The 18,812-nt window shown below is 37.6% G+C and overlaps 2 protein-coding genes across 2 annotated transcripts in view; one reads left to right on the plus strand and one right to left on the minus strand.

The window, feature by feature from the left end:
* LOC108579757 (neutral ceramidase) overlaps window positions 1-6,782 on the minus strand; it is a 48,263-nt gene extending 41,481 nt beyond the window's left edge. The window contains exon 1 of the mRNA XM_017943365.1: window positions 6,655-6,782. The gene's annotated coding sequence lies outside the window, so the exon portion shown is untranslated. The remainder of the gene's footprint in view (window positions 1-6,654) is intronic.
* A 6,651-nt stretch (window positions 6,783-13,433) lies between these two features.
* The window catches only part of LOC108579745 (serine protease nudel), a 15,514-nt gene continuing 10,135 nt past the window's right edge, over window positions 13,434-18,812 (plus strand). Inside the window, 5 exon segments of the mRNA XM_017943353.1 lie at window positions 13,434-13,527; window positions 13,615-13,755; window positions 15,686-16,642; window positions 17,238-17,859; window positions 17,909-18,144. Coding sequence (XP_017798842.1) covers window positions 13,434-13,527; window positions 13,615-13,755; window positions 15,686-16,642; window positions 17,238-17,859; window positions 17,909-18,144 — 2,050 coding nt within the window.

Consider the following 18,812-nt stretch of genomic DNA (forward strand, 5'->3'; position numbering starts at 1 on the left):
TCTCGAATGGGGACGCAAGGGGCGTGAAAGTATAATGGTGAATAGGATCGAGCAGCGAGCATGGATAGTTTCTTGAAGTTTTTAAGAATATTATTTGTCGTGTACATTGGAGATTCTTGGAACGAGATACAGTGAAGGTGTAATTTGGGATGATTAAATTGTGAAATTAAGAGTTTAGAAGTAGAAATCGAGTTTGGTGATATGGGTAGATAATTTTATCTTAAAATTGATACTTTGGAAGATTGAATTTTTGAATCGGGGATTTTAAGGTTTGCAATTTTTTAAAGTAAAGATGACGAAGTATAGAATTTCTAAATTAACGATTAAAAATCTCAACGCCTATAATTCTCAAATTAGGGACTTCAAAGTTCAGAATCTCTAGATTAGAGATCTCGAAGCTTGGAATTCCTAAATTAAAAGATCTCAAAGCTAGATTTCCCAAATTAAGGATCTCAAAGCTCAGAATCCTCAAATTGGAGAGCACACAGCTTAGAACTCTTAAATTAAAAAATCTCAACGCCTATAATTCTCAAATTAGGGACTTCAAAGTTCAGAATCTCTAGATTAGAGATCTCGAAGCTTAGAATTCCTAAATTAAAAGATCTCAAAGCTAGATTTCCCAAATTAGGTATCTCAAACTTCAGAATTTCTAAATTAAAAGATCTCAAAGCTTAGAATTCCTAAATTAAAAGATCTCAAACCTAGATTTCCCAAATTAAGGATCTCAAAGCTCAAAATTCTCAAATTGGAAACCTCAAAGCTTAGAACTCTTAAATTAAAAAATCTCGACGTTTACAATTCTCAAATTAGAGACCTCAAAGTTCAGAACTCCTAAATTGAAAATCACAAGGCTTACAACTGTAGAATTCTTTAATTTTCGAATCGGCTATCTCAAGGAAAAAATCAAAAAGTTGTACAACCTAAATAACGAAGCACAGAATTTCTAAACGAGCAATTTGAAAGTTTAGAATTTCTATATTAGAGATTGAAAAAATTCACAATTGCTAAACTTGAGATGTGAAAGCTTACTGTTCTCAAATTAGAAATCCTAAATCTCAGAATTGTTAAATTCAATTTTTCAAAATATCATTCTCATAAAACAGACGATACTTAAAACAACAATAATATAAAATCAAAATTGACACAAAGAAGCGGATAATGCACAATGCGTAAGAAAAAACAACAAAAAAAACGAATAATTACGCAATTGGACAAGTGCATTTCGTTCGAACAAAGGACGAGTCGCGAACAATGAGCATTTCACGGAACGGCTTATTGTTAAACGTGTATTCAGAGGTCCAAACAGGTGTCGTCACGTGAGACGGACGATCCACTATACTTGGTATAGAATGTATCGCGAATCGTTTGGCCACGTAATCCTATCACGTTACGGTCTGCTTACGCAAAATTATTTCAGGCAAACGTCACGCGATTTTCATCGTTCGTTCTCACCATGAAACGTCCGATATGGTTTTCGTAACTGGTGTTACGACTTGCAGTGTTTGTTTAATTAATTTCCCCGATCGATCATGTAGGATTTTAGAAAAATTTTGAATCGAACAGGTACTCCGTTATTTAGGTTCTCTGCTGAAATTTTCCTAGATTTACAAAGAGAAGAGTATGTTGGAAAATGCTACGATCCAACGACTGGAAAAGTATCTTCCTAGAAATGCCACGAGATGAATCTGAACGGATAAATAAATCTGAAAGTACGTACACGGCTTTCATGGTAGAAGTTCGATCAAGGTTAGTAAGAAATTGTTAGATAAATAGTGAAGATAGAGGAGAGATCCATTACTCTATTCGCGACCCAGTTTACTCCACTTAGGCCTGTGCATCGTGGAAGGATAAGTGTTCGAATGATAGAATGTTGTAGAATATTCGGATAACAGAGGTTCATTGTGTATTACGTACTTGCATACGAATGATACGGACAACGAACCTTAGAATTTAATCGAACTCTTGTCCCAACAAACATTTCCTTCTAAGTTGTATTCATATTTATCATATCAATGTTTCAAGTTCCCCTTTTCTTAAGAACTACTGGAAGAAGAAGAAGCAAAAAGTTCATTATTCTGTTGCTGCAATTTTTATGATTCTATGAAACTCAAGAGACACGTGAAATGAGCTTATGAATGTTTCAAATTATTCCAGATTGAGAATGTGAAAGTTTGTTTGTAAATAAATAAGTGAATGATCCAGTAACTCGGTGACTCGACAACAGAATAACTCAGTAACTCAGTAATTCACTAACCCAATAACTCAGTAACTTAATAATTCAGTACTCAATCACTCAATAATTCAATTACTCAGTAACTTAATAACTCAATAACTTAAAAACTCCGTAACACAATGATTCAACGACTCAACTATTCAACCACTTAACTACTCAAGAACTCAACATCCATCCCAGAAACTCTAAAAATCAATTTCCTCTGAAATACTCACAAAGAAAACCTCCAAACATTCGTCAAAATCTCTTCAACCTTCACTTCATCCTGTTATCAGCAAGGAATGCTCCCGAATAAAAAAGTAAATAAGCAGAAACATCGTTGGAATAATTTTCCATGCAATTGATCGCGCGAGACGTTCTCTCGAATCGGTGAAAAGAGCAGAGCGTCCAAAGGCAGAGATAATGTACGCTCGCCGAACAGAATCTTCATCTTCACCGCGTGTCCTGTTATCATTCACGATTAACGCTAATTGGCAACGTACGATTTATCCAGAAACTGCGCTTCCCCCGCTACTCTGATTCATCCTTTCGACTTAATTCGACCGCTTTTCAACCGCATCCGCCGGTCGCGACACGTCATTAAAAACAAATTAATTACCCACTAACACACGCGGTCTGTATAAACTGGCCTGCTCTGTGACCAGCATCTGGCCATTGTGGCTTTCTCTCGACGATCCTAACGTCTCGTTGCTGCGAGGCAATCGATTAGCTCGAGAAGACGGATTCCCTGGCCTCTCTTCAGTGATCGACCTACTGTGCTATTTTGCCCATTTATCGTGGGAACATGATGTACCTACAGTGGTTCCTTCGAAGATTGTTGGTTTTACGATATTTTCAACATTAATCGACAAGTAACGTCGTTTCCAAAAGAACATTTTCAGTCATTTTTATGAAACGGTGCTCCAATTATTTACTTTTCGATTCACTGTGGATATTCTGGAATGTTTGTATTCGTTCTGAGTGAAATGAAAATTGTGATTTTGTTGAGAGTGATATTGATTCCTGAACGAGATATCAAATTTTTCTTTTCGTTAACGAAGATGAAAGAAATTCAGCTCGTCGTGGTAATCATACATTTTCTTCTATTAAAAATAAAGATTACCTTTCGCATACACTGATTCTTATAATGCATTCTATTTACAAATTCACCTACGACTTTTCTAATTACTTTCGACTGACATGTTCTAATTATCTTCAGACTCAACCTTTTCAACTAGGTTAAGCACCACACGATTTATCCAATGAACGATGTCCGACACCAATTTCTCTACCTGTAATTTGCTTCAATTGCAATTTACTCGAATTAGCGAATTTAAACGTATTCGAAAACAAAATTCAAAACAATCACACGTTCACTACTTTGTTGCACTTCTTTCCCTGCTAAAGAAGAAAAGACCTAAATTTTCACCGACATCACAGAAAATCCAAAAACAAACTCCTCCATCTTCATTTTAAACTTCAGTTTTCACAGATTTTCTACCTGATTTCAACCCACAAAACTTCCATCAATCCCGAGAAACAAAAGATAGGAATTTTTCTGTAACTAACTCTACTCTTCTGTTCTCACTGAAATAGGCAGGAAATTTCACTTACATCGTGCAAAATCCAAAAACAAACCAACTCAAAATCGACGAGCCTACTTCTTCATTTTAACCGAATTTTCACAAACAATTCACGATGATTTCGATTCACATGGCCTCGATCGATTCGTCAGCTGACGGATCTCGATTACAGAAACGAGAAGAAACGGTTACCTCCGCAATGACGCGTGAATGGACACTGAAAGAGATCAACGAACGTGGCAGGTGGATGCTGCAGGTTTTCGACGATGTTCACCGATTGCGTGTGTACACGCTTTCACTTTCCGGCGACACCGATCTTCGGATCAGGTATTATGTGTGCATCTGGTCGTTGCAGTGAAATCCTACCAACCACCTGTTCCACATGATTCAAAGGCACTAATAGGATCAAATGGTTAAACAGCGTGGATATCTTCTCTGGTTGTACACACACGCACGTGTTTGCACGTTGATGTAAGTTCCTTTGAATTCCTTTTTTCCCTTCTGGTATTCGTCGTGGAAAACAAATGGATTAGACCTTCTGGAAAGATTTGTGGCGCAAAAAGTAACACGAGAGCGGCTGGAAAGGAAACAAACGCGGTGACTCACATGTACGGTATATACAGTATGTAAAGAAAGTTTGCAGGCTTAAACTGCAAAAATATTACACTTAGATACCTGCTAACATTATTTTCTTCAATTTAAAAAATATAGATAAATATATCAAGGTGTAAGGTATCGCGCTTTCCTTTTTACTATCTTCCATTTCACTGTAATCAATCGTTAAAGTCATAGTGAGGGAACTTTTGTTACACACTGTGCATGCCTCTCTGTTCGGAATGTTGATATTGTTGTTGGTCGTGTTTTTCTTCGAAATTCGCTGAAAACTGTTTCCTCGTTTGACAATTGTTTATTCGGCAAATAAATGATAACGGGAAATTTTTCAAGAGTGAAAGAAATCGGAAGAAAATATTAGGTGTACAAATTAATTCGGTGCCTTTTCTCACAAATTTTAATATTTATTTACAAAAGATCGAGTTTAATGTTAAAAGGAGTCCCCACTATTTTGGATGACATTTGGATGACTGAAAAATTGTGGCTGTTTTGAGTTGATATAGTCGTCAAGGCTTTGTGAAAACAGGCACCGAATTACTTTGTACACGTAATAGAAATAAAGGGGAAAAGGGAGCGAATGGAATAAAATTAAAGCAAGAGAAAAAATACAACGCAGATGAATTTTTTTCCTCGTTCCTAAATCAATTACTTTCGCTAAAAATTCAGTTAGATTCCAATCGTCGATATCTCCAAAACAATCTCCAATTGTCGATATAAATAAGAAAGGGGTACGTATTCCTCGAAGAACAAAGCCTTTGTGCCAACTGTGTGCCAATTATTCATCAGCACGTGACTTAAACACTCACCGAAACAATTCCAACCTTCGAATGGTTGATAAAAGCTGTTCTATAAATTGCTATTCGTATGAAAATAGTTTTGCAATATTGCTGTTCCACTGTGGAAATAATCGAATTGTGCTAAGGAAATAGACGTACTTTCTACAGGCACAAGTGGGATCACGATAACGCCGCGATCCTCTTATCGCGACACGTGAGGTCATGCAAATTCGAAACACATTGGTGAAACATGGAATGTGTTTAAAATAGACGCACACGTCCTCCGTTATGACGAGGAAACACGTACGACGTGGGTTCGTCACTCGCTGATTAAAAGTTGCGCAAGTTGTTCGGATGATCTGAGAACGAAAACAATGTGTGAAACGGAATAATTTTCTTAGTTCGATGTTGACCTTTTATCAATCGCAAATAAACGTACTTTACATAGCGGTTTAATCGTTGATAAATAAAGGCAGTGATGATGATTCGGTTGATAAGGAAGAGTCGGAGTATTGGTTTAATAGATGGTAAATAGGAGTGGTGGATAGATGAATGGGGAAGACGGTTTTCACGTGTTTAATTGATAACGAGTGGGAGTGGTTAATTTTTAATAATATTTTATTCATAGACAATGAAGAGAATTTGTAGATATACTTTTGGACGATACAAGTAGATCAGCTTTAACGGAAATGTTTTTTGGAAACTTCTATCAACAAAGTACTATTGACCCTACCTAAAATATCCTCAACCTATCGAAAAATTGTTCTATCTTTCTACCAATGAAGTATTCCCTAACCTCTATCAACAAAACATTCTCAACCACAATTCCGATCAACAAAGTACTCTTCTTGAATTCAACTTTCATAAAAAAAGGTATATACTCTAAGTTACAACCTGCACAAAGATGTACCCTTCTGCCTTCCATCAACACATATTCTCAACTTGAATCTCTTTTAACGAAGTACCCTCACCTTTAACCTCAACGAAAAAAAGTATTTCACGCACTCACTTCCAAAAAGTAGAAGTTTAACATAAACCGAAGCACACTTGTCCATTTGAACCTCCATCGACATCAACAAAGTACCTTCACCCTCAACGTCCACGAGAGAAGCACTTCACTCACACACTTTCGAAGGAAAAAGATTCAACATAAATCAACACTTGTCCATTTGAATACAACATTCCATTTGATCCTCTATCAACATCGACAAAGTACCCTCAACCTCAACGAAGAAAGTACTTCACTCACTCACTCTGAAAAAATTGTATTTCAACATAAATCAACACTTGCCCATTCGAATACAACATTCCATTTGATCCTCCACCAGCATCAACCAAGTACCCTCAACCTGTACGAGAAAAGTACTTCACTCACTCACTCTGAACAATAGAAATTCAACATAAATCAACACTTGTCCGTTCGAACGAAACATTCGATTGGAAGAAAACGGTAGAAGAGTGCTCTACTCACGCCTCTCAGAGGCTCCAGCTCATGACCACGGCGATCTAGCGCGAGGTATACGTGCGTAGGAGAGATCGATGGATCGAGACGGAGCTGAGACGCGCGACAACAGCTGGTCAGCGCAGCGCACGGGCACGTCGCCGCGAACACTCGGTCCGTGCATCAAATACTCTCGGACCTAGCGTGGCCATCAGCCACATGAGAAGGGGAAAACGGAAACGATCCTTACGTCTCTCGCTCTGTCGTCACGGCGCGGCGTCTCGCGCTCTGTTTCTCTCTTTCCTCCGTTTCTTTCGACCGCGACAAGGGGGATTCATGCACTCGAGCTGCCTTGTTACCCGCCTCCACTTATCTGGTCAGCCTCAAAGCAACGACACGCTTTGAGGGACACGTCGTTGCACTTTGTGCCTGTTTCTGAACGCCTCGTGGGGTGAATTCGAGGGTGGAGGCTGCGTGTTTTGAGTGTGAAGAGTGGTCTAGTTTTAAGGAGGCTGGGAAAGTGTACATCGGAAGCTGCGTGTGTTTTATTTTTGGCTCGATTTGGCAGTGGGTTTATGTATATATTTGTGCTGGTAGCAACAAGCTTAATTTTTGTTTGGATTGTTTCAAACCCTCGAACCACTGAAATCTCGTTGTTTTTGTTTTTTTGTTTTCTTTTTGACATTTTGAGAGCACAGAATTTTTATCTTTGCGTTTAGACTGTTTTAAACCCTCACACCACCGAAATCTCATTGAATTTTTACATTTTGAGAATTTAGAACTCTTATTTTCCGTTTTTAAAATCTCAAATCACCGAAATCTCCTTGAATTTTGATGTCATTCTGTGAACTTAGAATTCTCACTTTTTGCTTGCATTGCTTCGAGATCTCAAATCAGCGAAATCTCAAGATCTAAGGATAAGAGAAATTTCGAGGACGTGAGATTATTCGAACCTGTTTGATTTTACGCGTTTTAACTACTTTCGCTTAATAACTCCTCCCTCCGCAATCCAACACGAAAGATTTCATAATTAACGATCGCTCTCATTTCCATGAAAGATCACTGGAACGCGTAATCATGCAAATCGTACACCGAGAAGCTCCTCTGAAACGTCTTTTTTAACGACGAACAGGGCCATGTCAAAGTTCCAAATGCAAATGCAAAGTGTTTCGAGATAAAATGTAAAAACGTGTCGTAGATGCTGGTTCGCCTTGGCTTCGATACTCAACAATTCATATTCTGACATAATCTTCCTCGCACTCTAACAACTGACTGGATTGCTTTATGACACTATAACCATTACTACTCTTTCACCATCAGAAATAAAATTTAAAAAACAATTCTATGAATAAAACAACAGCAAAGAAAAAATGGAGAAAAGGACAAAAAGATGTAGAAATAATCCGTCACATATTCTCACCAGGGTCATCAGTCTTCCTACAACAGAGTCATCCAAGACACGGCCATTTTCCTCCGGTTTCTCTCGTCCGTGCAAAAAATACTGGTTCTCATAACTCGGCCACTTTCCACGTGAAATCCACGCCACTTTCTTCACCGAGTCTCTGTCATCTTTCGACCAAACTTTCCACGGAATTCGGGCTATCCCCGCTTGTCATCTCGTTTCCAGCAACAAAGTGAACAATTCCAAGGAACCATAGAAACCGTGTAAACGATTCGATAACAGCACGCGGACAAAACACATCACAGATTATCGCGTGAAATGGACAATCGACAATCGTGGATCACGCAAAGCGGTGAAATCCGTTTTAATCCTCGGGATCGCCACGAGAATCACTCTAACGACGATTAATCCGAAAAATCTCGCTGAAACAGCCGGTCGATTTCGTCGAAAATCCTCGTCAGCCTCGAAAGTTTCTCACTTTCCAGGTCACGTGCGTTCAACATGACACGATTGCTATGAAACAACACGATCACTCTTTACTTGTCGTTAGAACGGAAATGTGTTTGGAAGGATTTTCTCGCGATTTTTCACGAATTGAATCGAAATTTGTCGGAGGAGGAGGACGAGCAAGTGGAACACTTTCGTGGAATCTGGTTTACGTGTTAACGTTAGAACACTGACTGTCACTTTCGTCGATCGCCAGTAGGAGAACCGCTCGACCACTCGCTGGGAGAAAGTAACAGATTATAACATCGCGTGTTGCGCAATCGTTCACGTTGCACAGGCTAATAATTTCCACGTAACGTCTATTTAGCTACTCGTTCTCTCGTAACCTTGGTATTGGTGACACTAATTCCAGTTTTTCAAGGATTTTCGCGGATTCGTGTGAGGGAATTGTAATTTTATGAGGTTTGAGGGCACTGTGTGATGGTTTAGAATGGGGACTTATGCTAAGCTAACTAAATTTTTGTTACGTTTGAGGAAAATTTAGGGAGCCTTGTTGAACCTTCAACGGATGAATCTTAATTTTAGGGGATCTTGAGTGAAGAGGATGTATTAATTAAAAAAATTAGTAGAAAATTGTTTTTATTTATGCTAACGTAAATCAATTTTTGTTATGTTTGAGGAAAATTCATCGAGTTTGTTGAACCTCCAACGGATGAACCTTAATTTTAGGGGACTTCGTGTGAAGAGGACACATTAATTAAAAAATGTAGTAGAAAATTGTTTTTATTTTGTAGAGGTATTTTATTGCTGAATTCTGGGCATTTTGGAATTACCAAATTCTCTATAATTTTAATAATTCTTGCGATATTATCGCAGATTTTTGTAATTCTCATAATTTTTATGACACTTACCACAGACGAGAATCATAAAAATTGCACCGGTTAGGTTGAGTTAAGTAATTACAATGGTATGATATTATCATATCATAAAGATTATGAAAATCATAACAATTGCATCTGAAAGCTTAATTTGGTCTTCATTTTGTTCCTTTCGTCTGTTCATTATCTACTCGATTTTTTCACATTTACAAATTTTCAAGCAGAGAAAGTACTTGGAAGAAATTAATCGCTCCAACGTGTCACGATTATCGAATTTTCAATCGAAGATTAACTCACAGTAATCTCCTGAATGTTTACTAGGAAGAGTATACCTATCCACTACCATATTATTCACGGTTTAAACAATAATTTCACACGGACCCGATCGTTGCACAGTGTTTAACTTGAGAACAATAGAAGCAAGATTGCGACAGCGAAGCATCGAGGAGTCGATAATTACAGGAATTAATTACGGAAAGGCACTATGGGTATCTGGGAAAGTTAAATTGTTCCGCCAGCAGCGACGCCTAATTTTATTTCCTCCAGTTGACAGTTTCACGAACGGCTCTTCCCTTCCGATACAACTTTTCTCCCGGTTAAGCCGATTCGTTCAATTACACGTGAGATAAGAGAATTATTTTTGTGTGAGAAAAGACAAAATGTATATGGAAATATTGAAAAGTAACTGAGACGTTGCTTTTGCCAACGAAGGATTTTGCTAATGAGAGATACCATTGAAAATTATAGGTAAATCACGTTTAGCGCGTTGAGATAACGAGAATGACATTTTAACACGAAGGTATCTGGAGGTAAAGTGAAAATTGTGGAATTTCGATTTCATGTCCAAATGAAAAAAATGTAGATTTTTTTATTGTTTATACCAAAAATTTAACTCAGACGTGTTTTAAAGATAAAGATACAACACGTGGATGAAATATTAGCATTCAAAGAATTTTTGTATTTATAGCGATATAAAGAACAACCTGTGACATTAAAAATTAATTTGTTTTTAAAAAAATTGTCACTATTTTTACAAGTTGCTATAATTTACATCCAACATTCAACTTGTAATATTTTATTCAACTTTTATAATAACTGTTTCAAATATAATTCTTTCCGAGATAACGTAAAAGCAGGGCTGAAGTTAGACTTGCTGAAGCCCTAAGCTATACAAAACCCAGAGTGTTTTAAATGACATCAGCTGGTCTCAGAAAAACTTAAAATGTACACGCCTTTTTAATATATGAAAATATATTGTCCTTTAATTTTTATTAAAAAAATAATAAAGGATGTGTTTACAAAATCACAGAAATAATGATATAATTAAAGGGTTTTAAAAACGACAAATAAGGCTCATAGAACAGAAAGTTTTAAGTTAAAATAGGAAAATGAAAGGTAAAAATTAAATTAATGTAACAACATAATTGGTAGTATATGAAAAATTAATCTTATTGGATAGATACCCTTTGAAGTTAGCCGACATTTTGAAAACTCTCAAATAAATGCTTTTGAAAAAAAAGAAGACAAAACATCTCGATCATTATTTTAATGTTATATTCTGTATATTCAAAATTATTTACAAATTATCATAGTGATATGTCTGACTTCATTTGAGTGATTTTTCTACGAGATGTTTTTTTATCAATTTTTATATTTTTTGTTTTTTTATTGCGAGGCCCTAAGCTGTAGCTTTGTTAGCTTACACGTAAATCCGGCACTGATTGATATTATACCGAAACTTAATATTTTGTAACTAACGTTGCGCTGAAATATTGAAATAAAGACAATAACGTTTTTAGCTCATACGTAAATCCGGCACTGCATAAAAGTATAATAATTTTCCTGATACACTCTCTGTAGATCCGCTGAAATATCTGCAATTTTTCTACGAATGATTACATATCGGCAACAACAAGTTATAGTCGAAGAATTATAAACTTAAACAGTTGACATACATAGATATTTTTATCGCGAAATTCGCGCATTCCAGCAACCAGTGCATATGCAGCAGTTCGCGAAAATCCGACACTCGGGAATCCTATTACGCTCGAAATGGTGTGAAAAATAATGTGTAGAAATAACATTTCTGTTCAATTTGCGAAATGGAGGTTTTCGCAATAAGAAAGGAGAAGGAAGAGTGACAAAAGCTGTGAAACCGTGACTGTGACTATCTACAACCATGATGTTATGAAAATGGAAATTTTCTGTTAATATTTTAATAATTATCTTCGTTTAACTTGCCTCTTACTCGCAATTCTTAGAATTATTCATGTATTACTTTCACTGTTATTAAACCGTACCGCGAAATTATTTGCTTCATCTGTTGCTGATTTGTATTAAAAGTTTGTACAATGATGCACCATACGAAATAAAAAAAAAAATTATATTTACCTACTCAAACCACTCTCAATAAAATAATCTGCCATGAACACGTTCGCTGTTATCAGAAAATCGATAGCACGCTGGGCGATATGCATTCTAGACCGCACATGCTGCGTCAGTGGCAACAAACGTGTTAATCCACTCTTATTAACCCTGATTCTAAATTAATAGAAAAAATATTAACACGAGCGGACCAAAATTAACATAAATCGGTCCGAAATTTAAAAATAGTGTATTTAAAAAAAAAAAACGAAAATGTAAAAATTTTGCAACTGCCTGCGAAGAGAATTTCATGCGTCGAGTGGGTCGTTCACTCTTTCATGATGATGAAATCTCGCGAGCACCATTTTTGCATACCTGTAGTGCTGACACACACGGCGCAAAGTGTCGCTCTATAGTCTGCCAGTTTATTTCACGCGAGTGACATCCAGTGCACGGACCATTTACGAGAACAACGTTTCCGGGGACGTTCTAAATCGACGGATATCCACGGATCATCGAATGGAAACGATTCGAAAAGAGGAGAGCCGGTTTTAAGAGCCTGTGAACGTAAGTATACGTATATCCGCCTCTTCCGCGCGTTTTACCTGGGCCAGCGTACCGGAAAGAGCAATCGCGAGCGATGCAAAACGGATATTTGAAACTTGAAACTTCAGAGGGAAGTTTTGCTTACAACTAAAATTACATATTTTGCCAATTTTTAGCGTTTCTTGTTTCAAGTCTCTTTTTATCGATCCGTTGTCGAATGGAAGAAGAGCAGATTTTAATCTGAAGTTGGTTGTTTACTAACTTTGGACAATCTTGCGCACACCGGAAAACAATCTTGTTTCGTTCAATTATTTGGTCATTTTTAGCGTTCACTTTAAGTCCCCTTCATCGACTCATTTTTAAATGGAAACAGAGTAGTTTTTAGTTTGGTGTTTACAAGATTTAGAGAATCTTGTACACAGCAGAAAAAGGATAATTGAAACGTCAGAGGAAACGCTTATTTCGCTTTAGAAGTTAAATTATTCGCTAATTTTTAGCGTTTCTTAATTAAATTCCTTTTTAAAATCGAAGAAGAGTAGATTTCAGTTCGATTTCGACTACCTGCTAAAAGAGAATCTTGCGCATACCAGAAGAAAAGAATTGAAACGCGCGAAGAAGTTCTTGTTTCGCTCAATTATTTGCCAATTTTTAGCATTTATTTTAGTTTCATTTTATTGGTTTATCTTTAAACGATGAAAGAACGCTTGGTGACTTGATAAATATCGAGAATGTAATTCGTAATTGTCGAGCAAAGGGAGTAATATTCTGCAGACCAGAAAAAAATTCGACAGCACAGAAGTGATTAATTTTCATTTCAATTTCGATCAGTTTATTGCTCAACAATGTGAAACGATCAATTTTATTTTAATTTAGATACATCGCTAAAATTATAATATACAACTTGTTGAAATATTTTTCATCCTTTGCAACAAACGAATTTGATTTTATGCATAAAAGAAATATGCACAACATGTAACACTAAATAGCAATTCTCATTTTCCATGCACAATATAATTAATTTCTCCATTATCAGGGAACATCGAAGGTTTCTCTCTGTTTTTAATCATCTTTTGACGAAACTGAAACATTCCACGTAATGTAATAATTAAAAATTCTCCGAAATTATTTCACGTTTAGTCTGTTTCCATGCAGATTGCCACCCGTTCTTAATTATGGAAACGGAATACAAGATCTCTTCTTCGAAGCTGGAAAACGTGCCGATTATAGACGCTCAGTGTTGCGTGGATGTAACTCCGTCGAAAGCTGGTGAAGATTTTTATTTACATATCCGCCGTTGCTTTAATTAAACATGCTTCACGTATCTCGTTTACGGTGATTCAATTTTAATTACAGATATCCTGACGGAACAGGAGAAAAATGAAGCCAATGGGAAATTGATCAAACGTCATAAATCAATCCATCTAGTTGAGGTTCTGATCGCGATATCGATCCTCTGCTTAGCTGGGTTCATGATATATCTGTCATTCGAACCAGGTAAAGCGAATCAAATTCGAATCGCTAATTGAATGCGTCAAATAAATGAAATAAGTAGAAAATAGAAAGCTTTGAAATTTGGACGAGTTAGGTAAAATAAATTTTAAACTGCTGTGTAAAATTTGACTACAGTAAACTATGGATACGAATACAAATTAATAGAAATTTTCGATGGCTCGATTAATTAAGATTCTAATTAGGAGTTGGTTTACGATATTAAATTTTTGAAGAATGTAAATTGAAAAATATTAAGTATTAACCACTTGCCGTATAATAACGAGTCAGACTCGTGCCACAGATTTTGGTCAATATAAAAACAGTTATATCGGTAAGAAAAATTAATATCAATTCCAATTTTCGATTCAATTCATGAAACTGAAGATTTCCAAATTTAATTAATCTACAATGCGTTAGTTTTCCTGACTTAATATAGCACTGAAACAGCAAATAATTGACGCTTAAATGCATAGTCATGAAAAGAAATCATACGTTAAGTAATGCAAAATAAAATACAGTGACGCTCGCTAATATTCGGACACTCTTTAGAACAGTATGATTTTTTAAAAATTGAACCTAACGATTTCAGCTTTTTCGAGAAATCAGAAGGATCTCTGTGCAAAAAATTAAAACAAAATTGCAATTTGCGGAAATCGCGAAGAAAATTGTAACGGTCACTTTAACAACATTTTTATCCGAGCTCGTAGTGAAAATTTAAAAAATACGTTTTGTACATTTACGTCAATCATACACATGCTGAAAATTTCATCGAAATCGGTGGATGGAGAAACAAGCGACAAGCATCGAAACTTGTGAAATATGTAGTGTGATTTTCACAATTTTCAATCAATTAACCAATTACTAATTCTTCTAACTTCTCAAAGAAACTCAGGTCGTTTGGTCCAATTTTAAAAACGTTATAATGTTCTAAATCAGGGGTCGCGAACCTTTCGGAGCCGAAGAGCCATTCCAACAAAATAACGTAGAAAAAATAAAATTTAAATTTTTAATTTAAGAATCGCGTCGAAACATTTACTTTACCGACGCATTATAGTTATTTTTTGGGGGGTAACTCTCGGTTCTGTGGTGGCAACAGCAGATTTTTATTAAACATTTAAGAGCCGCAGGTTCCCGACCACTGTTCTAAATAGTGTTCGAATATTATGAGTCACTGCAGATATTCTACAGTCCATCCAACGTGTCGAGTCGGTAGAGGTAAACAAACGCACGTGATTCGAACAGGAGCGTGTTCACAAACTTCAGATAACACTAAACCCAAGAAGTTGAAGAAAGCCCTAACAATGGCCCATGCAAATCCGTTCCTGAACTATCGTTCGCCAGCCAGAAGATCATCTATCACATGCTTAACACGAGAATGTTTTGTTTACCTTTACTGACTCGACTACAGGTCCACATTTGACAAGCGTACAGAGTTCCGAAGGTGTCGTCCATCTGTTAATAAGTCAATGCATTCACAAGTTGAATGCCTCCGAATTTCTGACTGTCTAGACTTGTCGAACCCACACTTTGGGTTTCTTCTTTTCTCTATCACTGATAACAATAACTGCTGCAAGGAGCAAGTCTTTTTCAGTCATCGGTAGCAGCTTGGAACAAACTGACTTGCGTGTGGACAACTTGTCGCTAGCGACAAATGTAGCCTTGAAACCGAAGCAAAATCCAACTGTCCCTCGGAACATGTTGTTTCAGTATGGACAAAATGTTTCTATAAGTTGATGTTTGTTGGAAATGTTTTGTAACATGCAACAACAAAAGGAGTTCCTCGTTGCTGCTTCAGACTTCTCGCGATTGAAAACAAACGAATCTTAACATAAAACATTTCATAGATCACAACAACCTACGCTACTAAAAGAACGTTTTAAATTTGCTACATATCATTGCAATAAAAATACAGTTACATTGCAATTTCCAATAGGTTACGTGCATTCGACGAATCAGGCGGATCAGCAAACGCACTTCGTCATCACCGAATCTCTTCGACAAGAAGAAACGAAAGAACCGGACATCCAGAATTTATATCGATATTTCTACAGAGAACAGCTGAAAGATCTAGCTCCTGAATTACGCTCGATAATACTTCGGATGGACGAAAATCGTTCGAGACGAGATACTGACACGAGTCCTTGTAGCAAGGACTGTAAAACAGTGATCGACTCGATGTTGAATATCGTGAGTATCGTGAATAGCAGCATGCCTCATCTGCAAGCATTTCTGCGAAATCATTCCACGGGAACAAGTCCGTCGAAATTCATGGAGTTTGTCCAGTGTCTGCAATGCAAAAATGATACAGAAGCATCTACGAACGAGTCCAGTTCGGAGAATTCTGCGACAGATCGTCGTACGTTGTACGAGCAGTCCGATCAAACTCAGATAAAGAACAACGTCGACGTAGTTGCCAATCTGTTGGACGACGAGAAACAGAATTCCAGTTCGATGAAAATAACTGCATTGCAAACGGATCGTGATAAAACTGTTGTCGAGTCGAACGTGTCGATTTCTGACGAGACAGATTCGAGACCGAAGGAAAGTACAAATCGGACGAAAGATTTCAACGAAGACGGAGGTTCGAACGAGAAGAAAGATGAAGCAGAAACGAGATCGTCGACGGCCGGGACCACGGAATACGAATCAACGTCCACGGAAGCGAAGGTAATTAATGCAACGACGGATACATCATCGAAGCCGGAAGAGACGACCACCCAAACGTACAGAATCAATGGTACGACGCAAAGCTTGGTTACCGTGAACGTGACAGCAAAACCAGACGGGAGTGACGTGACCGAAATTGCGAACGACACGGTGCATCCTTCGGTGCATCCTTCGGGCCAAGGTCTTGGCGAATGGAACGAGACGGAGAGGGAAGGTGAAAACGGTAGATGCATTATTTATTACATCGTTACCGTGCTCGAGTGCCAAAAGTGTCGCGTATTAGTGTAATTGCTCGCATACTTGTCGAGATCTTCGGACTCACGCTTCAGACTGTCAGATTTCAGACCTTGGACTTCCCGGTTCTCAGATTTTACATTTCCAGGCACTCGGACTTTCAGACTTTCAGATTTCAGTATTCAGACCGCCAGATTTCAGTCTGCAGATTTTCAGACTTTCAGAATCCCAGACCACAGATTAGCAAAGTTCAGAGTGGAGACTTTCAGGTTGCAAATTCTGAATGAGCAGACTTTAAAATTTTTGAGACTTCGAGACTTTCAGATTTTCAGACTTTCAAACTTTCGAACCATAGATCATTACAGTTCGGGCTGCAGATTTTCATGACTTAGTCCGTCAGAGTTCAGACTTCAAACCTCCAAAGTTTCAGATTCACAGAATTACAAACCATCAGACATTCATACCTACGAAATCAGACTTTTCCTAAATTAGACCTAGCGCAATTAAAACTCGATCGATAAACGAATTCCACGGATTTTTACTATAACTAAGTTAACTTAACCTATGACAATTTCCCATTGCAGTTCCCAAGGGTCCCGACTATCGTGACGCCCAAAGAAGGATCGTCTCCAAAATGAACGTGGACACTGCTCCGGGCATTATTCCTACAGCAGAAACAATAAAGTCCAGTCAACAAATGCAACTAAACCCAACAATGTCCTGGATGCCTTATCAGGTCTGCTTCTACGGGTCACAAACGAGTGCTCCAGCGAAGCAACCGTCCACAGGACAAATCATGTATCCATCCTCTCCAGGATACACGTATCCTATGCCGATGCCACAGCAACGACAAAGTTACCCCAACTCTAATCAAGCACCGAACTACTTGCAAGTGCAGGCACAATCGGTGCAAATTACACCTATGCAATCTTGGTCGGGGAATAATGGACAACCTGGCGGATCTAAAATTGGACCAACAGGTCCTGGTCCGCAGAACTTTCCAGTGTTCCCCGGGCTTCAAGGATCACCTAGTGCCGGTGCAACTTCATCTGCTAAATCACCTTATTATTGCACTTATATTCCTGCTCCAACGTTCCAGTTCCCAGCTATTCCTGGAGTATCGGAGTATCAGAGGTCTTCTTTTACGTCCGAGAAGAAAGAAAGAACTGAGAACGTGGTGGCAGAGGATAGAGCGAATAATCAGAAGTCAGGTAAGAGTGTTCAAGTGTATCAATTTTCAGGTATTTTAGATGAGTTTCTTGTTTAATTGTTATTTTAATTAAGGATACGCTACGATGTGTCCTTACAATACAATTCGATGCGGCGATGGTAGAAAATGTATATCGAGGACACAGTGGTGCGACGGTCAAGTAGATTGCAGTGATGCGAGCGACGAGACAACGTGTTCCTGCAGAGAACGAATATCGCAGGAACGACTCTGCGATGGGTACTTCGATTGTCCCCATGGGGAAGATGAATTGGGATGTTTGGGTAAGCACTCGAACACTTTGATAGTTTGAACGCCTGGAATTCAGTCGAAATCTCGAAGTTTTTAGAAGAATTTAGTATGCTTGAAATGAAGCCCAGAACATTGGAATTCTAGAATTTTAAATATTTTCACCTTTAGAACTCTAGAATTTTGGAGCTTCAGATATTTAGAATTCTAAAGCATTCGGGCTCTATAACTTTAGAATCCTGAAGCTCTAGAATTCTGGAACTCTGGAATTCGGGAGATCTGGGATACCAAAAATTTAAGGCTCTGAAACTCTGGAATTTCAGGCACTCCTGAATTCTAGAATTCTGGGACTCTAGAACACTTGATTTTTTAAATTCTGGGACTCTAAAACTATAGAACTCTGGCACACTGGAATTTTGGAACTTTCGACCTCAGGAGATCTGGGATTCTATAAGTCTAAGACTCTGGAATTAGAATTCTGAAGTTCTGGATATTCAAGATTCTAAAGCTCAGGGACTCTGTAACTCAGGAGATCTGGGATTCTAAATGTCTAAAACTCTGGAATTCTCAAATTCTTGAAGTCTAGAATTATGGTACTCTGGAATTCTAGAGTTCTGGGACCTGGAAAATTTTAACTCTGGATCTCTGAATTTTTAAAAATCTAAAACCCTCAAACCCTAAATTTCCAAAAATATAGAACTCT

The sequence above is a fragment of the Habropoda laboriosa genome, unplaced genomic scaffold (genome assembly GCF_001263275.1).
Source record: "Habropoda laboriosa isolate 0110345459 unplaced genomic scaffold, ASM126327v1 scaffold72, whole genome shotgun sequence".
Taxonomy (NCBI): Eukaryota; Metazoa; Arthropoda; class Insecta; order Hymenoptera; family Apidae; genus Habropoda; species Habropoda laboriosa.